The following is a 17,952-nucleotide window of genomic DNA, read 5'->3' as shown; positions in this document are numbered from 1 at the left end:
AGGCAAGCTAAAGCATGACCAACACCTAAGACACTGGCGTAAAAACTGAGGTACTCCTCCTATGGGAGGGGGTTATATAGGGAGGGGCATTTCCTGTTTGAGATTGCCAGTGTCCATCACCTGAAGGTACTCCATATAACCCATATAGTAATGAATGCCGCTCTGTGTCCCGTGATGTAACGATAAAGAAATATAATTTAGGAATTCAGCTGTAAAAACCCGACACCTTCGATAAGATCATTTGAGAGGGGGTAAAGACAAGAGCTTCTAGCTACTCTCACCCCTGGAGCCTAAGGCTTCTTTCACACTTGCAGCCAGGGGTCGATAAAAAACAGGCAGTTGATTTGCCTTTTTAAGGCCTTCCCCTGTCTGCCCACCTATAGGTAGACATGGTGCCACTAGGATGGGTACACATAGCTATGGCTGTGACGCTTCGCATCATGGTGCTGCAATTTCAATGCTACATGCCAAGCTTGAAAGGCACCAAGTAATGTTCAGCAATAAAAAAAAATAAAAAAAACAGGCAACCTCCCGTGATCCACTGAAAACCTTTTTCATATGGGCGGTAGACACCACAGTAAGTGTGAAAAGAGCCTAGTTCTAGTATACATCACAGTGGTGGCCAAAAGTTTTGAGAATTACACAAATATACATTTTTACAAAGTCTGCTGCCTCAGTTTTTATGATAGCAATTTGCATATACTCCAGAACGTTCTGTAGAGTGATCAGATGAATTGCAATTAAAAATGAAAATGAACTTAATCCCATAAAAAACATTTCCACTGCATTTGTGAAGAAGGCTTCAGGACACCCAAGAAAGTCCAGCAAAAGCCAGGACTGTCTCCTACAGTGAGGCAAATCATTTTGGAGGATGGCCTGGTGTCAAGAAGGGCAGCAAAGAAAAACATCAGGGACAGATTTATATTCTACAAAAGGTCTTACAGGGATTGGACTTCTGAGTCATTTTCTCTGATGAATCCCCTTTCCGATTGTTTAAGGCATCCGGAAAAAATCTAGCACAGAGAAGAAAAGGTGAGTGCTACCATCAGTTCTGTGTCATGCCAACAGTAAAGGATCTTGAGACCATGTGTGGGGTTGCTTCTCAGCCATGGGAGCGGGCTCACTCACAATTTTGTCTAAGAACACAGCCATAAATAAAGAATGGTACATCCTCCGAGAGCAACTTCTCCCAACCATCCAAGAAGAACAGTTTGGTGAGGAACAATGCCTTTTCCAGCATGATGGCGCACCTTGCCATAAGGCAAAAGTGATAACCAAGTGGCTTGGGGAACAAAACATAGAAATTTTGGGTCCATGGCCAGGAAACTCCCCAGAGCGTAATCCCATGGAGAACTGGTAAATCCCCAAGAGGCGGGTGAACAAAGAAACCCCCACAAATTCTGACAAACTCCAAGCATTGATTATGCAAGAATGGGGGTCAGGATGTGGCGCAGAAGTTGACTGATAGCATGCCAGGGTGAATTGCAGAGGTCTTTAAAAAGAAGGGTCAACACTGCAAATATTGACTCTTTGCATAAACTCAATGCAATTGTCAATAAAAACTTTTGACAATTATGAAATTCTCGTGATTATACTTCAGTATACCATAGTAAAATCTGACAAAAAGATCTAAAAACACTGAAGCAGCAGGCTTTGTGAAAATGTATGTTTGTGCAATTCTTAAAAATCTTGGCCAGAGCTGGAGGTGTGGGCTAAACAGGGCCCACAACAAAGATTACAGGTGCTGCTCATGACTCCACCAGGACTTCTTGCATGACAAACTGCTAGGAGTGCCGACAAGGATAGAGCTTGCCGCAGCTCAAGACATCCAGTAGGGAAAGGAAGTCCTAAAAGTCACACATCACAGTGTGTGAAGAGGTGTAGGACAGCCTCAGCCTGGTCTCCTACTAGGCCACTCCTCCAACATTGTGCAATCCACCCCCGGAGGTTAATCATAAGGATGCCCATGATAAAGCCATTGAAGCAGATTAAAATGTGTTGGGGTGGGAGCGGCCTGATTGGAGCCTGGGCTGGGGCTGAGGCTGTCATACACCTCTTTACAAAGTTTCACTGTCATGTGCAACTTTTAACTTCCTATCTCTACTAAAGTTAGGGGCCATAGTACGCAAAACATGGAGGCGAGAAAGAAAGCAAAAAAAGCAAGCCATCCAAAAAGTGCACATGCAGATGAACTACACAGTAACATGCATCCAATGCCTAGACATGCGTTTCACAAACTTTTTTTCAGTCACAAATACCTTTAAGTATGCAAAATCTAGAAGCATCCCAGGTAAATTATAACGTGCTTCCTATATTCAGGACAAATGGGGCCTTTGTTTGGAGGTCAATGTTAATAGATGCCTCCCGATTTTTTTTTAAATGATCCCTTATCCAGCCCTATAATGTGCAGCGTCATAAAAGAAAGCCCACTTCTGTGATGCCTCATAAATGTGTTTTGGCATCCCTGACGAACCCAGATGGCACCCTGGTTGAGAAAAGCTGGCATGACTGTATACCTTTTTTATGAACAACTATATAAACAATATCCCAATTGTAAATATTTTTTCCTCTTTCCAGCATATCTCAATGATGATTTTGTTTGAAATGTCTTCCTTACCATGAGACTTTTAGTACCTACCTCCTCGTGTAGCAATGATGGTGCCGCCATAGGAGAAAACAATACAGGAAGTATCTGTACTTGGTGAGTGAGCCTGTTTGCAGTGAAATTTTGTGTGAACCTAAAAATAAATAAAACAAAATATAGATAAATAATACTAAAACATATATTAGATGCTTAAAAATGTCCTTAGTTCATCAATGTTATGATGAGATATGCTTTAAAGTGGTACTAAGGGTTCACGTTTAAAAAAAAAAAACATGTCATACTTATCTCTACTGTGCAGTTCGTTTTGCACAGAGTAGCCCCAATCCTCCTCTTCTGGAGTCCCACGGCAGCTCTCGCGGCTCCTCCCCACAATAGCTAACCCCCTCTGGGAAGCTCTCCCCTGAGGGGGTTACCTTGCGGGCACACTCCCGTGTCATACATTTGGCATACATAGCAGAGTATGACTCGGCCCCGGCCCCTGGCCTGGCGGGAGCCAATGGCTGCGCTGCTACCAATCTACCCAATGAAGAGCCGAGAAGCCGTGGGGAGAACGACGTGGGATCGTGCCACCGGAAGTTCGGGTCTCAGGTAAGTAAAACGGGGGGGAGGGGGGGGGCGGACAGTGCAAGGTGTTTTTTCACCTTAATGCATAGGATGCATTAAGGTGAAAAAACATGAGGCTTTACAACCCCTTTAAGCTGTACATACATGAATAGTTTTTTTTCAATCAGCCTACTGAATGGATTCAGTAGATACGCCGTCGTAACTCTGAATCTGCGCAGTGATCTTATGTGTGGAAATAACCAGTGTAAAATGGCCAGTATAGGAGCAATACCTACCCTGTATCCTGCTTCTTGCATGGATACAGGGTAGGTATGGCTCCTATACTGGCCATTTTACACTGGTTATTTCCACACATAAGATCACTGTTTATTCATGTATTGTTTGAGAGTTTAGCCCTGCTTTGAGACATTCATCTGTCTATATTTCTTTGAACTCATTTTGTGTATGTATTCTTTATTAGATTGTACAAAATATATTGACTGTCTCATACCCCTGAGGAAGGCAACGATTTGCTGAAACATGTCGGGACTCTAACAACTCATGTAAATTTTAGTCGATCTTAATGTTTTTATATACTCATTTTCTATTATCAATAAAATGTTTATATTTATAATTTTGTTTTGATCATTTTGTACGACTTGTTTAAATGGCACTGCTATAATCCCTTCATTTTTCCATAATCCTATAATACAGCTGTATTAGTGTCACTTGTTCTGGGCAAAGTGTCAGTTAGTGACAGAATGTCCACCGCTATAATTTACTGATCGCCACTATTATGGAGTATAAAAAAAGAATCCATAAATATATACCATAGTTTGTAGGTGTTAAAACGCTTGTGTAAACTAATAAATATACACTTATTGGGATTATTTTTACCGAAAACATGTACCAGAATACATATTGGTATAAACTTATGAAGAAAGTTGACTTTAAACTTTTATATTTAATGTGTTTTATTGCAGAAAGTAAAAAATATTGTTTTTCTTTTTCAAAATTGCCTGTTTTTTTGTTTATAGTGCAAAAAAAATTAAAAATAATAGATTTTTCAGTAAAACTAAAGCAGCGATGTATTGCAAAAAATGGCCATGAAGGGGGTATAAATCTTTCAGGGGTCAAGGTGTTAAAACAAGTAGATATAATATACCTTCCTATCTATTTACTAATGCTAGCTGCATTAAGGATTAAAAATAAATAAGGTTGATTGAGATGCACTATATTGTCAAAGGTGTTGGGATACTTGCCTTTAGATGCACATGAACATTAATCACATCCCAGTCTAAAGTCTCGTACACACGATACAATTGTTGGCAGGGGATTGTCTGTTGACAGACTGTTGTCCTAAAATCTTACAGTCGTACGCGCCTTTTGACAATTGTTGTCCATCTTTCGGCCAACGAAAATGTTGGACAGGCCAGTACATTTTTTGGCTGGAATGGTTTGACGTCTGATTTTTGTATGGTCAGTACACAAATCCGTCACACAAAAGTTGAAAGTACAAACACGTATGCTCGCAATCAATGCTCACTAAGCACGAAATTGGCATAAGGGGTCCAAAGGGAATTCCTTGTAGTACGTCACTAAGTTCGTGTTTGTGGCACGACAATTGTGTACCGTTAGTATGCAAGGCAAGATCCTGGCTTACGCCCTTTTGACAAAAATCATATGCTCGGTTGGCCAACAATCGTATCGTGTGTACAAGGCTTTAGTCTGTAGGGTTCAATATTGAGTTGGCCTCACAAATGCACTTCTGGAAGGATGGTCGAACATTCCCATAGACCAGTGCTTCTCAAATAGTGGGGCAAATACTGCATACTGCAGAGAGAGGGAGCAGCGCGGCGCGATCACTTGAGATTGTCCCAGCGCAGCCCCAGTAGCAGCCCGACACGGAGGACCACGTGACCCTTTCGAGGAGAACAGACCCGATTGGATAGACATAATGCTCTATCCTGATTGGCCAAACCTGCCCGTGTGACTCTTTGTAGACACGAAGTGTAGCAGACCCTCAAGTGACATCATGGAAACATTTTTAACAGGGATGAGAAGACAGGCGGAGAGAGAAGGAGAGAAGGAGATAACAGAAAGTCTCCCGAAGGCTAAGACGAGGAAATATGACGAGGCGTATGTAGCGCTTGGCTTCACTGTGACTACGGTGGGAGACGAGGAAAGACCGGTGTGCTTACTATGTCTAAAAATGTTGGCAGCGGACAGCATGAAGCCAAATAAGGATAAAAAGGTTAATAAGGATACGGTGTTATGCAGAGGTGTACTTATAACAATTTTATAGACAAATGATACTATTTACAGTAGCGCGGGGGGGGGGGGGGGGCGCAAAATGTTTTCTTCTTCCTAGGGGGGGCATGACAGAAAATAATTGAGAAGCACTGCCATAGACACACTCCTAAACCTTGTGGACGGCCTTAACAGAAGAGTTGAAGCCGTTATAGCTGCAAAGGGTGGGCCAACTCAATATTGAACCCTACGGACTAAGACTGGAATGCCATTAAAGTTCATACACTACTTTTGACAACATAGTGTATTTTACTTCCAATTTAATGAATAAATAACTAACTACTTTATAGCATTTCCTTAATTTTCCTAGAGTTTAGCTTTGATGGACTCCCCCCCCCCCCCCCCCCCCCCCCCATTAAGACATTGAATACACATACAGTGCAGAGAACAAACAGGTAAAACAAATATTTTTCCCCTTTGATCATTTATCTTTAAATAATTTCATGTTATCCTTAAAACAAGTTAATTGGTGATTTATGGATGACTTAACAAAACAAAAAACAAAAGATATTATTTCTTGTAAATTACAGGATGAAGTAGACGCTAGGTACGGGACACATGCCAAAACCCTCTCCAATCTGATTCTGGAACATTTCATTTTCCACAAAATCAAAACCCCAAAGTTCCCTCGTATTTTTGCTGCCTCTTCGAAAACAGACACAATACGCAAGCAAAAACCAGAAATATGTTAATGAATCATACGCACGAGACTGGAAAAGGAGGGGGAAAAAAACAGTACTTGGGTAGGGGGTGTTGAGATAAATTGTGGCAAAAAAAAAGTGTGCTTCAATACATCACCTGTTTCTTGACAAGAGAACAAAAAATATATATATTTCCAGCAACAGAAGTGCAAGTGAGAAATAGCAGACTGCATACAATAGTCTTTTTCTTAGTTGCAGGGGGAAGAAAGCCCCTCCGCTATTTGAACTGGACTCGATCTGTGAACATTTCTCAGGCCGATCGAGGATGTGATTGCCTGCTGAACCTATGTGCGTCTTTCGACTTCCTTAGACATTAACAACATGTTTTTAGGAGACCTTTCCAAGAACACTGCGGATTAAGACAATAAAAATGGAATATGGACAGAGCGCGTTTATGATTGTTGGAGAAAAACACCAGACGGCCGTGACAAGTGTAAGAGAGGTCATTAATGGTGCTGGGTAACGATGGCTAATATAAATGGAAGGATCTGCACATTTACAGGAAGGGACAAAGAAAAAAAATCTTAAAAATATAAATGTGATTTTTTTTTTGAGAGAAAACATTTGGGAAAGAACTGTATGTTCACAGGGTTGAACTTAACTAAAAATCCAAGGGAAAAGAATATAGCCCATTAGAAAAAAAATTACACATGGGTCACGAAAAAAAAACAAAATGTAAATTCTGTTGTTGACATGCAGACTAAGCAAAGGCTAGGTTCAGATCTTCGTGTGTCAGGAACGTGTGCAAAATCGCTTGCTTTACTGATATGCAAAGAAACATACTACCCTTTAGCAAAGGGTAGTATGTGTAGTGAGTAGTAGTGAGGCGGGCGCTGGAGAAGCCGGGAGGACACCATCGAGGCCGCAGACGGACGCCGGACCGGACGATGGACGCTGGGAAGACACCAAAACTGTAAGTAATAAAATCATATAACTTTTTTTTTACAGGAATTTCAGGGGCAACATTAGGGGTGCGCGGTATACGCGGGAGCGCGTTATACCGCGATAAATACGGTAATTGTAAATGGCACCCCATGCATCTTCATTCGCACGCACCAAACTGTGGTCTTTTTGGAAAAGATTCAGGGACTTCTTTCCAGTATTTCTCTTCTTTTCTCTCATTTCTCCAATTGAAATAAATGGGCTGCTCAGCATATGACGCTTGGGAACATGTGGAAACGTACCCATGCTTGGTTGCACCTGCAGGTGTGAACCAAGCCTAATACTAGCTATGGATCAGTAGTCTCCAAACTGCGGCCCTCAAGACAGATGCAGTCCTTTGCATAGATAATGATGATTTATTTAAAATATAATTTACATTTTTAATTTTTTTCATCTTTTTCGCATAGAAAAAAACCCCTCTGAAGAAGACCAATAATTAAAAGGTCGAAACGCGTAGGAATATATTAAGAAACTCTACACAACATAACAGGTTTATATAACATGAGCTGTATTTTTTCAATTGTTGATGGGTCATGAGTTTTATGTCAAAGCCAGAATTGCTTTTTACAACTTATGTACCTATTAAATATTTTTTGATACAAATAAACAACTTTTTTTATAGAATTGGATTGCTACTTCTTTCAATATAATTTTGCTGCAAAAAAAAAAAAAACCCTGAGGGATCTTCCATTCAATACAATTTATTGGGGCACGCAGCACTGACAGCTCACCTATATGTGTTATCTATTAAATGCAGTCCTTTGCTTGCCTTTATCCAGCCCTTGCTGCCCTTTACTCCCATTGACACCAATGATGGGACACGTTTCCTCCCACTGATACCAACGATGGGATGTGGCACTATTCCTCCAACTGATACCAACACTTGTCAATATTCCTCCCACCAATACCAATGATGGGGCACTATTCCTGCTTCCACTGACCATAGGTGATATATTATTTTCTTACTCCCACCGACAACCAAGCCTGTATATTGCTTACACCAGAACATTTTCTATTCTGACAGGGCACAGTCCAGCTCCCCTAAAGCCTGAACAGTAATCTGGCTCTTTGTTTAGAAAGTTTGGAGACCCCTGATATAGATGTTAAACGTATAGGCCAGACTAAGCCATCATACAGTTTTATATATATATATCAAACACGGCCTGCCTGACTATTCCAGAGGAAGGATCAGCTGGCAATGTCTCTTGGGATAGAAACTGGCAACATTTGGCACTTAATCCATCACAAATCCACCAGACAGCAGGCATCAAAGGCTCAGAATTACGACTCTATTGATTGACTTTAGTATACCCAGCCTGTTTTTTTTGTTTTTACGATCACTGCTGGTCGCTATAGCCAGCAATACTGATCAATGTATTCTAAAAGTGAGGAAACCCCCTGCGGTCAGAATACAATAGCTCAGAGGGAGGGATTCCAGCTTGTGGTTGAAGGAAAGAAAATTGCAAAAGTTTTAGCCACCCTATAGGCCCATACACACGATCTGACTTTTTGACAACAAATGTCCGACGGACCCGTTTGATCGGACAATCCAACCGTGTGTACGCTCCATCGAACAAATGTTTTTCACTTTTTCATTGGACAAATGTTTGATGTGAATGCTCTCAAACTTTTCGGCAACAAATGTGCGATGGAGCATAATTCGATCGTGTGTACACAAGTCCATCGAACTTAAGTCCAAAGTACAAACATGCATGTTCAGAACCAATGCTAAAGATCAGACAACAATAGCAAAAGTTGCCCAAAGTATGGTGATAAAGAGCTGAAAAACCATGTGATTTGGTGAAAGTTAGCTGAAAAAGTCCTGCCGTGTGTATGCATACCAATTTCATGGCCAATTCGGAGCAAAATCCACGGAAAAGTCTGATCGTGTGTATGAGGCTTAAGTTTGCATATGCAAAATGCATATTTACCATCAACAGTTGGCGAATGTGAGGCAACAGTGCTACCCAAGCAGCAGTTTTTTTTACATCTGTGAATAGCCTGTGTTGTCACTTGAGTAGCAAAATACCAGGATTACACATCCAGCTGAATGAGTCCAAGAAGTAATACATCCCTTCCTTCTCCCCAGATGGCGCCTATCTGAATTTTAACTCTACAGGAAAAAGTACACAGCTATTGCTAGGGCTTCTTTTTGGAAAGCCCAGTATATTCTGTAATTTGTGTATTATGTAAGCTCCCTGTATTAAATGTTTGTCTGTACAATAAAGATTTTACACGTAAAAGAAAAACGATAAAACAGTATGAACAGATAAAAAAAAAAAGAAACAAAAAAAAAAAAAAAAGCCTATTATGGATCCCCCTTACAGACATGGCTCCATTATGAGGTTGAGGTAAACAAAGACAAATCTGAGCAGAAAGTGAAAGGGCGAAAGTGGAAAGTGAAACAGTGTCTGGAATAAGAAATTACCTTGTTGGATGTGAATGAACTTAGAATACACCTGTGACCGCCCTGTCAAATCACATTAACCTCAGAAAAGCAATTACATGGCATTGCCTTCAGGCTGAAGTCAACAAGCAAGGTTTACACACAGAGCGGGAAGAAAAGTGTCAAAATAAACAAATATCTGAAAAATAGAATGTCACGGCCCTCAAACAGAGAGCTATGCATATATAAGTCAAATTGTCAATATAAGAGTAGAACGACTAATGATATAGCAGACAGGAAAGGGCAGTAACCAAAACGACCAACCGTATTTTAGTTTACTAAACACTAGTGAGAAATGTACGTTGATTAGTTTATATTGATTATAGGACACCTAACCTTACTGGACAAACCCAATCCAAGGCAGGTATTTTTGTGGTACCCCCATGCAGTACAGTGGTAAAAGATTGTAATGTCCTGCTTCAGATCAGAAATGGTGGCAATTGTCATCTAAATACAGGGCTTTTTTTTTCAGTGGAACACAGTTCCGGAAGAGAAAGGGGCACTGGGAAAGTCTATGATGCTGGCTGCTGGGTGATCCATTTTAACTGGTGGCTATTTATGGTTGCTAAGGGGTGCTTTATGTTGCTGGGAGATCTGCTGTTGGGTGGTCAATTGTAACAGGGGGCCTATTGTTGTTGCGGGGTACAAAGTTGTGTGAGGGGGAAGTCTATTGTTGCTGGGGTTGAGTCTATTGTTGATAGGGGGATATATTGTTGCTGGGGGATCTAGTGTGGCTGGGATGGGGTCTGTTGTTGCTGGCTACAGGGGATCTATTTTACTACTTTTTTTATTATCATTCAGAAAATGCATACAAATTACTTAACACCACAAAATAATACTTTGTTCTGTGTTCTCTAAAATGGGGGGGGGGGGGGGTACAAACTGCACTCCTGTCATCCACAAGAGATTTGGCTGTACTTCTCCTTTAACCACTTCCCGCCAGCCCGACAACTTTACGGCCGCAATGTGGATCTTAATTGCCGGGAGGCCGTCTATATACGGCCTCCAGCCACTGGGGTGCCGATGCGCGTGCCTGGCGCCCGCGATGTCAGACAGGCACCAGTGATCGGCAGTCACAGAGACATGGATCTCTGTGTGTAAACACAGAGATCCATGTCCTGTCAGGGAGAAGAGACAGATGGTGTGTCCCTTGTATATAGGAATAACCATCGATTACCTCCCCCAGTCACTCTCCTCCCCCCACAGTTAGAAACACTATGCAGGGCACACATTAAACCCTTCCTCGCCCCTTGTGTTAACCCCTTCCCTGCCAGCCACATTTATACAGTAATCAGTGCATATTTATAGCACTGTTCGCTGTATAAATGTGAATGGTCCCAAAAATGTGTCAAAAGTGTCCGATGTGTCCGCCGTAATATCACAGTCGTGACAAAAATCGCAGATCGCCGCCATTACTAGTAAAAAAATAATAATAATAAAAAAAAAAAAAAATTCTATCCCCTATTTTGTAGGCGCTATAACTTTTGCGCAAACCGATCACTATACACCTATTGCTATTTTTGTTTTTTTACCAAAAACATGTAGAAGAATACGTATCGGCCTAAACTGAGAAAAACATTATTTTTTTCTTTAATTGGATATTTATTATAGCAAAAAGTAAAAAAAAAACGTTTTCTTTTTTCACAATTGTCGCTTTATTTTTGTTTATATCGCAAAAAATAAAAACCACAGAGGTGATCAAATACCACCAAAAGAAAGCCCTATTTGTGGGGAAAAGGTGCGTCAATTTTGTTTGGGAGCCACGTCGCACGACTGCGTAATTGTCATTCAAAGCGTGACAGTGCTGAAAGCTGAAATTTCGCCTGGGCAGGAAGGGGGTATATGTGCCCAGTAAGCAAGTGGTTAAGTACAGTTAGTAACACTATCTGGAGTTATCTTTTTAATTTATTTCCTATAAACTCTTCAAAGTAATATCCAGGGTGGCTGTTGTAAAACATTGTCAGCATACTTAGAGAGGCTTTTGCACCAACTTTTTTACTTTTCTTTTGTTACCTTTTTTTTTTTCCAACTGAACATTTTTAAGTTGATGTTTTATTACTGTCTTTAATATACAGTATGTAGACAATAGTTGTTTTACAAATAAACAAAGATACATGACAAAGAATTGCCAAAGCACTATGGGTTATCTGAAAAAGCTGCACCAGGTTGCTCCGTGTAAATAGGATAAGATTATCGATCTTTGTGGGCTCACGGGCAGTGGGTTGACCGATTCTAGCTGCATTCAACTTGTAAGAGAACTGGTGGCGAACTGGATATTCTGGAGACGGCATGAGTTGGAGACCAGGTGAGCGCTGTAGTGAGCAACATACCTGAATATTTGATTATTCTTATGCTTTTATAAAGTAGCATTCCACTTTAAGGTAAGCGCTGTACTTTTAACCCAAACTACGGGGCAGATTCTCGTAGATCGGTGTAAAAATGGGCGGGCGCAACTGATTTACGTTAAGCCGCCGCAAGTTTTTCAGGCAAGTGCTTTATTCACAAAGCACTTGCCTGTAAAGTTGCAGCGGCGTAGCGTAAATCACCCAGCGGAATTCAAATTCGGCGGGTAGGGGGTGTGTTTCACCTAAATGAAGCGCGTCCCCGCGCCGAACGAACTGCGCATGCGCCATCCCTAAAATATCCCAGCGTGCATTGCTCTTAATGACGTCGCAAGGACGTCATTGGTTTTGACGTGGACGAAAATTACGTCCAGCACCATTCACGGACGACTTAGGCAAACGACGTCATTTTTTTAATTTTCGACGCAGGAACGACGGCCATACTTAACATTGGCTGCGCCTCATAGACCCAGGGGCAACTTTACGCCGGGAAAAGCCTAACGTAAACGTCGTAACTTTACTGCGTCGGCCGCGCGTACGTTCGGGAATTCGCGTATCTAGCTCATTTGCATACTCAACAAGGAAATCGACGGAAGTGCCACCTAGCGGGCAAAAAAAATTGCAGTTAAGATCCGACGGCGTAAGAGACTTATGCCTGTCGGACCTAAGGGATATCTATGCATAACTGATTCTAAGAATCAGTCGTATAGATACGACGGCGCTAGGCAGAGATACGACGGCGTATCTCGAGATGCGCCGTCGTATCTCTTTTGAGAATCTGGGCCTACAGGTTCATTGAAGACAGGCTATACTTTCCCTTTAAAGAAGCTTCTCAACATGGCAGATACGGATTAAAATAAATAAAACAGTTCAAAGCCATTACAAAATGCAATATGGTGTTCGGTGTCATTTCAAAGAGAACCTGATCACTTCAAGGATCCCACATCTGTCTAATAATATATGTGATGGTTTGTTTTGCTGCGAGAGGCACTTGTCCTGAGGGCCTTGACTCAGATGGGAAAGTTCTAATCTGATATCACAGTTAGCCATTCTGTAGTATGAGTCAGGCTGATCCAAGGAATGAATGGAATTCCAGATGTGAGTCCTCAGGCAGGCCATAGATGTGTGTAATGTTACAAGGCTGCCCCAATGACCTTCCCAGCGAAACCTGCATTATATATGGTTCCACATCAAACTCCATAGACAAACATAAATTAGGGGCGACAAAGCCAAAACAATTCATATATTTATAGGACAGCTTCAGTGGTCAGCCACATATGCTCCTGGGATTTTATTCAAAGGGCCCATGTCCTTGCTTTCCCTTTGTGGCCAGAGACAAGTATGACAGGAACAGTGTTAATTGAGCTAATTGTCAATGACCTTTGGCGATGTTACAGTCACTGGGACTTCACAAAGATCTGCAGCAACAGATAAGAGAAAAGGGAGAATTGTGCACTTGTGAAGGCCAGAGAAAGTTGGTGATTTATGAATGTCCCAAATCGAGCTCTGTTGAGAAGTTAATACTTTAAGCAGCCAGAGGGCATTGTTCTTTTCATCTCCAGATTGCGTCCATAAATCTCAACGTTTTACACCAGTGGAATATAGTTGTATTGCCTTAAAGCCAAGTACTGGCTAGCTAAACTAAACTAAAAAAAAAGGAACGTTTAACAGAAGGCACCGCGAGATGTCATATTATACCGTTAATTTTAACTTTTTCCCCAAAGAGCGCCAAGTGGAGCCAACAAAAAACTCGGTAGTCAGTTATGGGGAGAATAAATATGCCTTATCCCACAAGGCAGTCTTGTTTCTGAGTAACCAGCGTCTCAAGCCAAGATGAGTACTAGCTTTCAGAAAAAATAGTACAGTAAAACCTTGGTTTGAGATTAAGCCCTGGTTCACACTGGGTACGATTTGGAACGATTTGAGATGCGATTTGACATGTCAAATCGCATCTCAAATCGGCGGCAATTGTCGGCAATGGCACTGTCCTAATCAGTGCGACGCCGCATCTGCGATTTCAAAAAGTAGTTCCTGTACTACTCTTTGCGATTTCGGGCCGCGATTTACATTAAATTGCGGCCGAAATCGCGGCAAAATCGCAGCCGCAAAATCGCGGTAAAATTTACCGCGATTTGGAATTCGCAGCAGTGTGAACCTAGGCTCAAGGGGAGTTCCAGTCAGTTTTTATGTTTATTAAAAGTCAGCAGCTACAAAAAGTGTAGATGCTGGCTTTTAATAAACAGACACTTACCTGCTCCACGGTTCCAGCGACGCGCCGGCCAGGGGCTCCGCTCCTCCCCCCCCCTCTCCGGCCGGCGTCTTCATTCCAAGTGTGGCCACCCGGCCGTGACAGCTTTCGACTTCACGGCCGGTCACCCACTGCGCATGCGCGAGCGTCACTGCGCATGCGCGAGCGCCGCCATGCAATTGGACAGGCGATCGCCTGGCACCGGTCACGTGTTCCAGGCGATTGCCTACAGGGAGGGGCTGCAGAAAGGCGATTAGGCTTATTCGCCTTAGCAGCCCCTCGGCGGAAGGAGGAAGTGGGACAGGAAGTCCCACTCCTCCTGAAGCCCCACTCCCCCCCCCCCAAAAATAATTACATGCCAAATGTGGAATGTAAGGGGACGAGGAGTGGATTAAGCGGAAGTTCCACTTTTGGGTGGAACTCCGCTTTAACTTGGTTTGAGAGCGATTTGCAAGACCAGCAGAATTTTTAAATATGTTTTGGCTTGATATACAAGCAATGTCTTGATATACAAGTAGCGTCATGTCACACTGGCATATAAAAGAGAAGAGAGGCGCCTCTAAGTGTAGCAATATGGTTACATTTAATGAAGATACAACATTTAGCAACTCACATGGTTGATGATTAAAACAGGCAAATCTAAGTATGCAGTGATCTGAGGTAAAGCTGTCCACATAGACCAGGGATATGCAATAAGCGGACCTCCAGCTGTTGCAAAACTACAAGTCCCATCATGCCTCTGCCTCTGTGTCATGCTTGTGGGTGTCAGAGTCTTGCTATGTCTCATAGGACTTGTAGTTCTGCAACAGCTGAAGGTTCGCTAATTGCATATCCTTGACATAGACCGTCCTCCTCACCGCCATCAATGTCATCCCTTCCACTCTGCGCTCCATGATCAGGTTCAAGCCTCGCTTTCAGATCGCTTTACTGTAGGGTAGTCTTTCCGGGCACCATTGCAGACTGACATCGGTGAGAGCCGGTGGTTTGGGGGATGATCTATGCGGATAGCTTTACCCCGGATGCCTGCATACTTAGATGTGCCTCTTTTAATCATCAACCATGTGAGTTGCTAAATGTTGTACCTTCAATAAATGTAACCACATTGCTACACTTAGAGGCGCCTCTCTTCTCTTTTACACTCTGTAGCTCCTTGTGGAGGCTTCCATTTGTGGATGGACATTGTATGGTTACACAACCAAATCACATCGCTATAATATTTTTATATGGACTATAAACTGAAGGACCTTTGAATAAATGGTTGTGGAATGAATTATTTGAGTTTCCATTTTTTATTATGGGGAAATTCGCCCTTTATATACAAGTGCTTTGGATTACAAGCATGTTTCCGGAATGAATTATGCTCGCAATCCAAGGTTTTACTGTATTCGCAAAAAAGGGATTTTTAATACAGCTTACCTGTAAAATCCTTTTCTTGGAGTACATCACGGGACACAGAGCAGCATATTCATTACTATGTGGGTTATATGGAGTACCTTCAGGTGTTGACACTGGCAATCTCAAACAGGAAATGCCCCTCCCTATATAACCCCCTCCCATAGGAGGAGTACCTCAGTTTTGTAGCAAGCAGTATGCCTCCCAAAATGGTCCCCAAAAAGAGGGGTGGGAGCTCTGTGTCCCGTGATGTACTCCAAGAAAAGGATTTTACAGGTAAGCTGTATTAAAAATCCCTTTTTCTTTATCGTACATCACGGGACACAGAGCAGCATATTCATTACTATGTGGGATGTCCCAAAGCAATGCTCACAATGAGGGGAGGGAGAACATCTCCAAGACAAAAGGATTTAATTTAGAGAAATACTCAAATCATAATAAATCCAACTTAGTTGAGAAAAATAATCTTAAATTTTAAATTTAACTCAAAAAAGAGGAGCCCCCGGAATCCGAGGGTCTCAAACTGCAGCCTGCAGCACTGCCTGCCCAAAGGCTGTATCAGTATTCCTTCTTACGTCCAACTGGTAGAATTTTGTAAACGTGTGGACAGAAGACCAGGTTGCCGCCTTGCAAACTTGAGCCATAGAGATCTGGTGATGCGCTGCCCAGGAGGCGCCCATGGCCCTAGTAGAATGAGCCTTTAATGATACTGGAGGAGGCAACCCTTTCAAGCCGTAGGCCTGAGTGATTAATTGCTTAATCCACCTAGAAATCGTGGACTTTGCAGCTGCCTGCCCCTTCTTGGGCCCATCCGGTAATATGAACAGCACATCTGTTTTCCGGATCTTCTTTGTAGCTTTAAGATAGGCCTTCATGGCCCTGACGATATCCAAGGTATGCAGCAACCCTTCCTTTCTGGAAGTAGGTTTAGGGAAGAAGGATGGTAATACCAAATCCTGGTTCAAATGAAAACTGGATATAACCTTCGGTAGGAAGGAAGGATGAGGGCGGAGAACGACCCTGTCCTTGTGAAAAATAAGATATGGTTCCTTACAGGATAAGGCCGCCAGTTCCGATACTCTTCTTGCGGAAACTATGGCGACCAAAAATACTAACTTCCTTGTCAGTAAAACCAAAGGAATTTCAGCCAACGGCTCAAACGGTTGTTTCTGTAAACTTGACAGAACAAGGTTTAAATCCCACGGGCAAAGCGGGGATTTAACTGGAGGTTTAATACGTAAGACCCCTTGAAGGAAGGTCTTAACCAGCGAGTGGGTGGCCAGCGGCCGCTGAAACCACACTGACAGAGCAGAAATCTGTCCTTTGATTGTGCTTAATGCCAATCCTTTATCCACTCCTAGCTGGAGAAAACTTAAAACTCTATCAATGGTGAATTTGCGAGAAAGCCATCGCTTGGACTCACACCAGCCTACATAGGCCTTCCAGACCCTGTAATAAATCACCCTAGAGACCGGTTTCCTGGCTCTGATTAGGGTAGAGATTACTTTCTGAGACAGACCTCTACCCCTGAGAATCAGGGATTCAGCTTCCAGGCCGTCAAATTTAGATGCCGTAAGGCAGGGTGGAGGATCGGACCTTGCGATAGCAGGTCTGGCCGTAGAGGAAGAGTCCAAGGGTCTCCCACTACCATCCTTAAGATTAGTGAGTACCATGCCCTTCTGGGCCATGCTGGAGCTACCAGGATGACTGGTATGTGCTCCACCCGGATCCTGCGCAGCAGGCGGGGTAGTAACTGGAGCGGGGGAAACGCATAAAGAAGTTTGAACTGATGCCAAGGGCAAACCAGAGCATCGGTTCCGCAGGCCATCGGATCCCTTGAGCGGGACATGAACCTGTCTAGCTTCTTGTTGAGTCTCGATGCCATGATATCCACGTCCGGCACTCCCCATTTTTGGCAGAGTGCTTGAAAGGTTTGTGGATGCAGAGACCATTCCCCCGGCAATAGAGTCTGGCGGCTTAAGAAGTCCGCCTGAAAGTTGTCCACTCCGGGAATGAATATTGCCGATATGCAGGGCACATGAGCCTCTGCCCCTAGGAGAATCAAGCTCACTTCTCTCTGAGCGGCCTGACTCCTGGTTCCCCCTTGGTGATTTATGTATGCCACTGCCGTGGCATTGTCTGATTGAACTCTCACCGGGAACCCCTGCAATTTCGACGTCCAAGCCCTGAGGGCTAGCCGAACCGCTCTGAGCTCCAAGATGTTGATGGGTAAAAGCTTCTCTGGCCTTGCCCAAATACCTTGGCGAGTGGAACCATCCACAATCGCTCCCCAGCCCGTCAGGCTGGCGTCTGTGGTCACTATCTTCCAAGCCACTGGGTTGAAAGACTTTCCCTTCAGTAGATTCTGAGGGTCTAACCACCAACACAGACTTTGCCGGACTCTTGATGAGAGTGGCAACGGG

The 17,952-nt window shown here is 43.0% G+C and overlaps 1 protein-coding gene across 2 annotated transcripts in view; it reads right to left on the bottom strand.

Moving 5' to 3' along the window:
• WDR70 (WD repeat domain 70) overlaps positions 1 to 17,952 on the bottom strand; it is a 422,360-nt gene that overhangs the window by 154,300 nt on the left and 250,108 nt on the right. For both annotated transcript variants that reach the window (XM_040338525.1, XM_040338517.1), the window contains exon 11: positions 2,639 to 2,738. In XM_040338525.1, the coding sequence (XP_040194459.1) occupies positions 2,639 to 2,738 (100 nt within the window). The remainder of the gene's footprint in view (positions 1 to 2,638; positions 2,739 to 17,952) is intronic.

This window comes from Rana temporaria, chromosome 1 (genome assembly GCF_905171775.1).
Source record: "Rana temporaria chromosome 1, aRanTem1.1, whole genome shotgun sequence".
NCBI lineage: Eukaryota > Metazoa > Chordata > Amphibia > Anura > Ranidae > Rana > Rana temporaria.
Note: the sequence above shows the minus strand (reverse complement) of the source record. Positions and strands in the feature narration are given on the sequence as shown.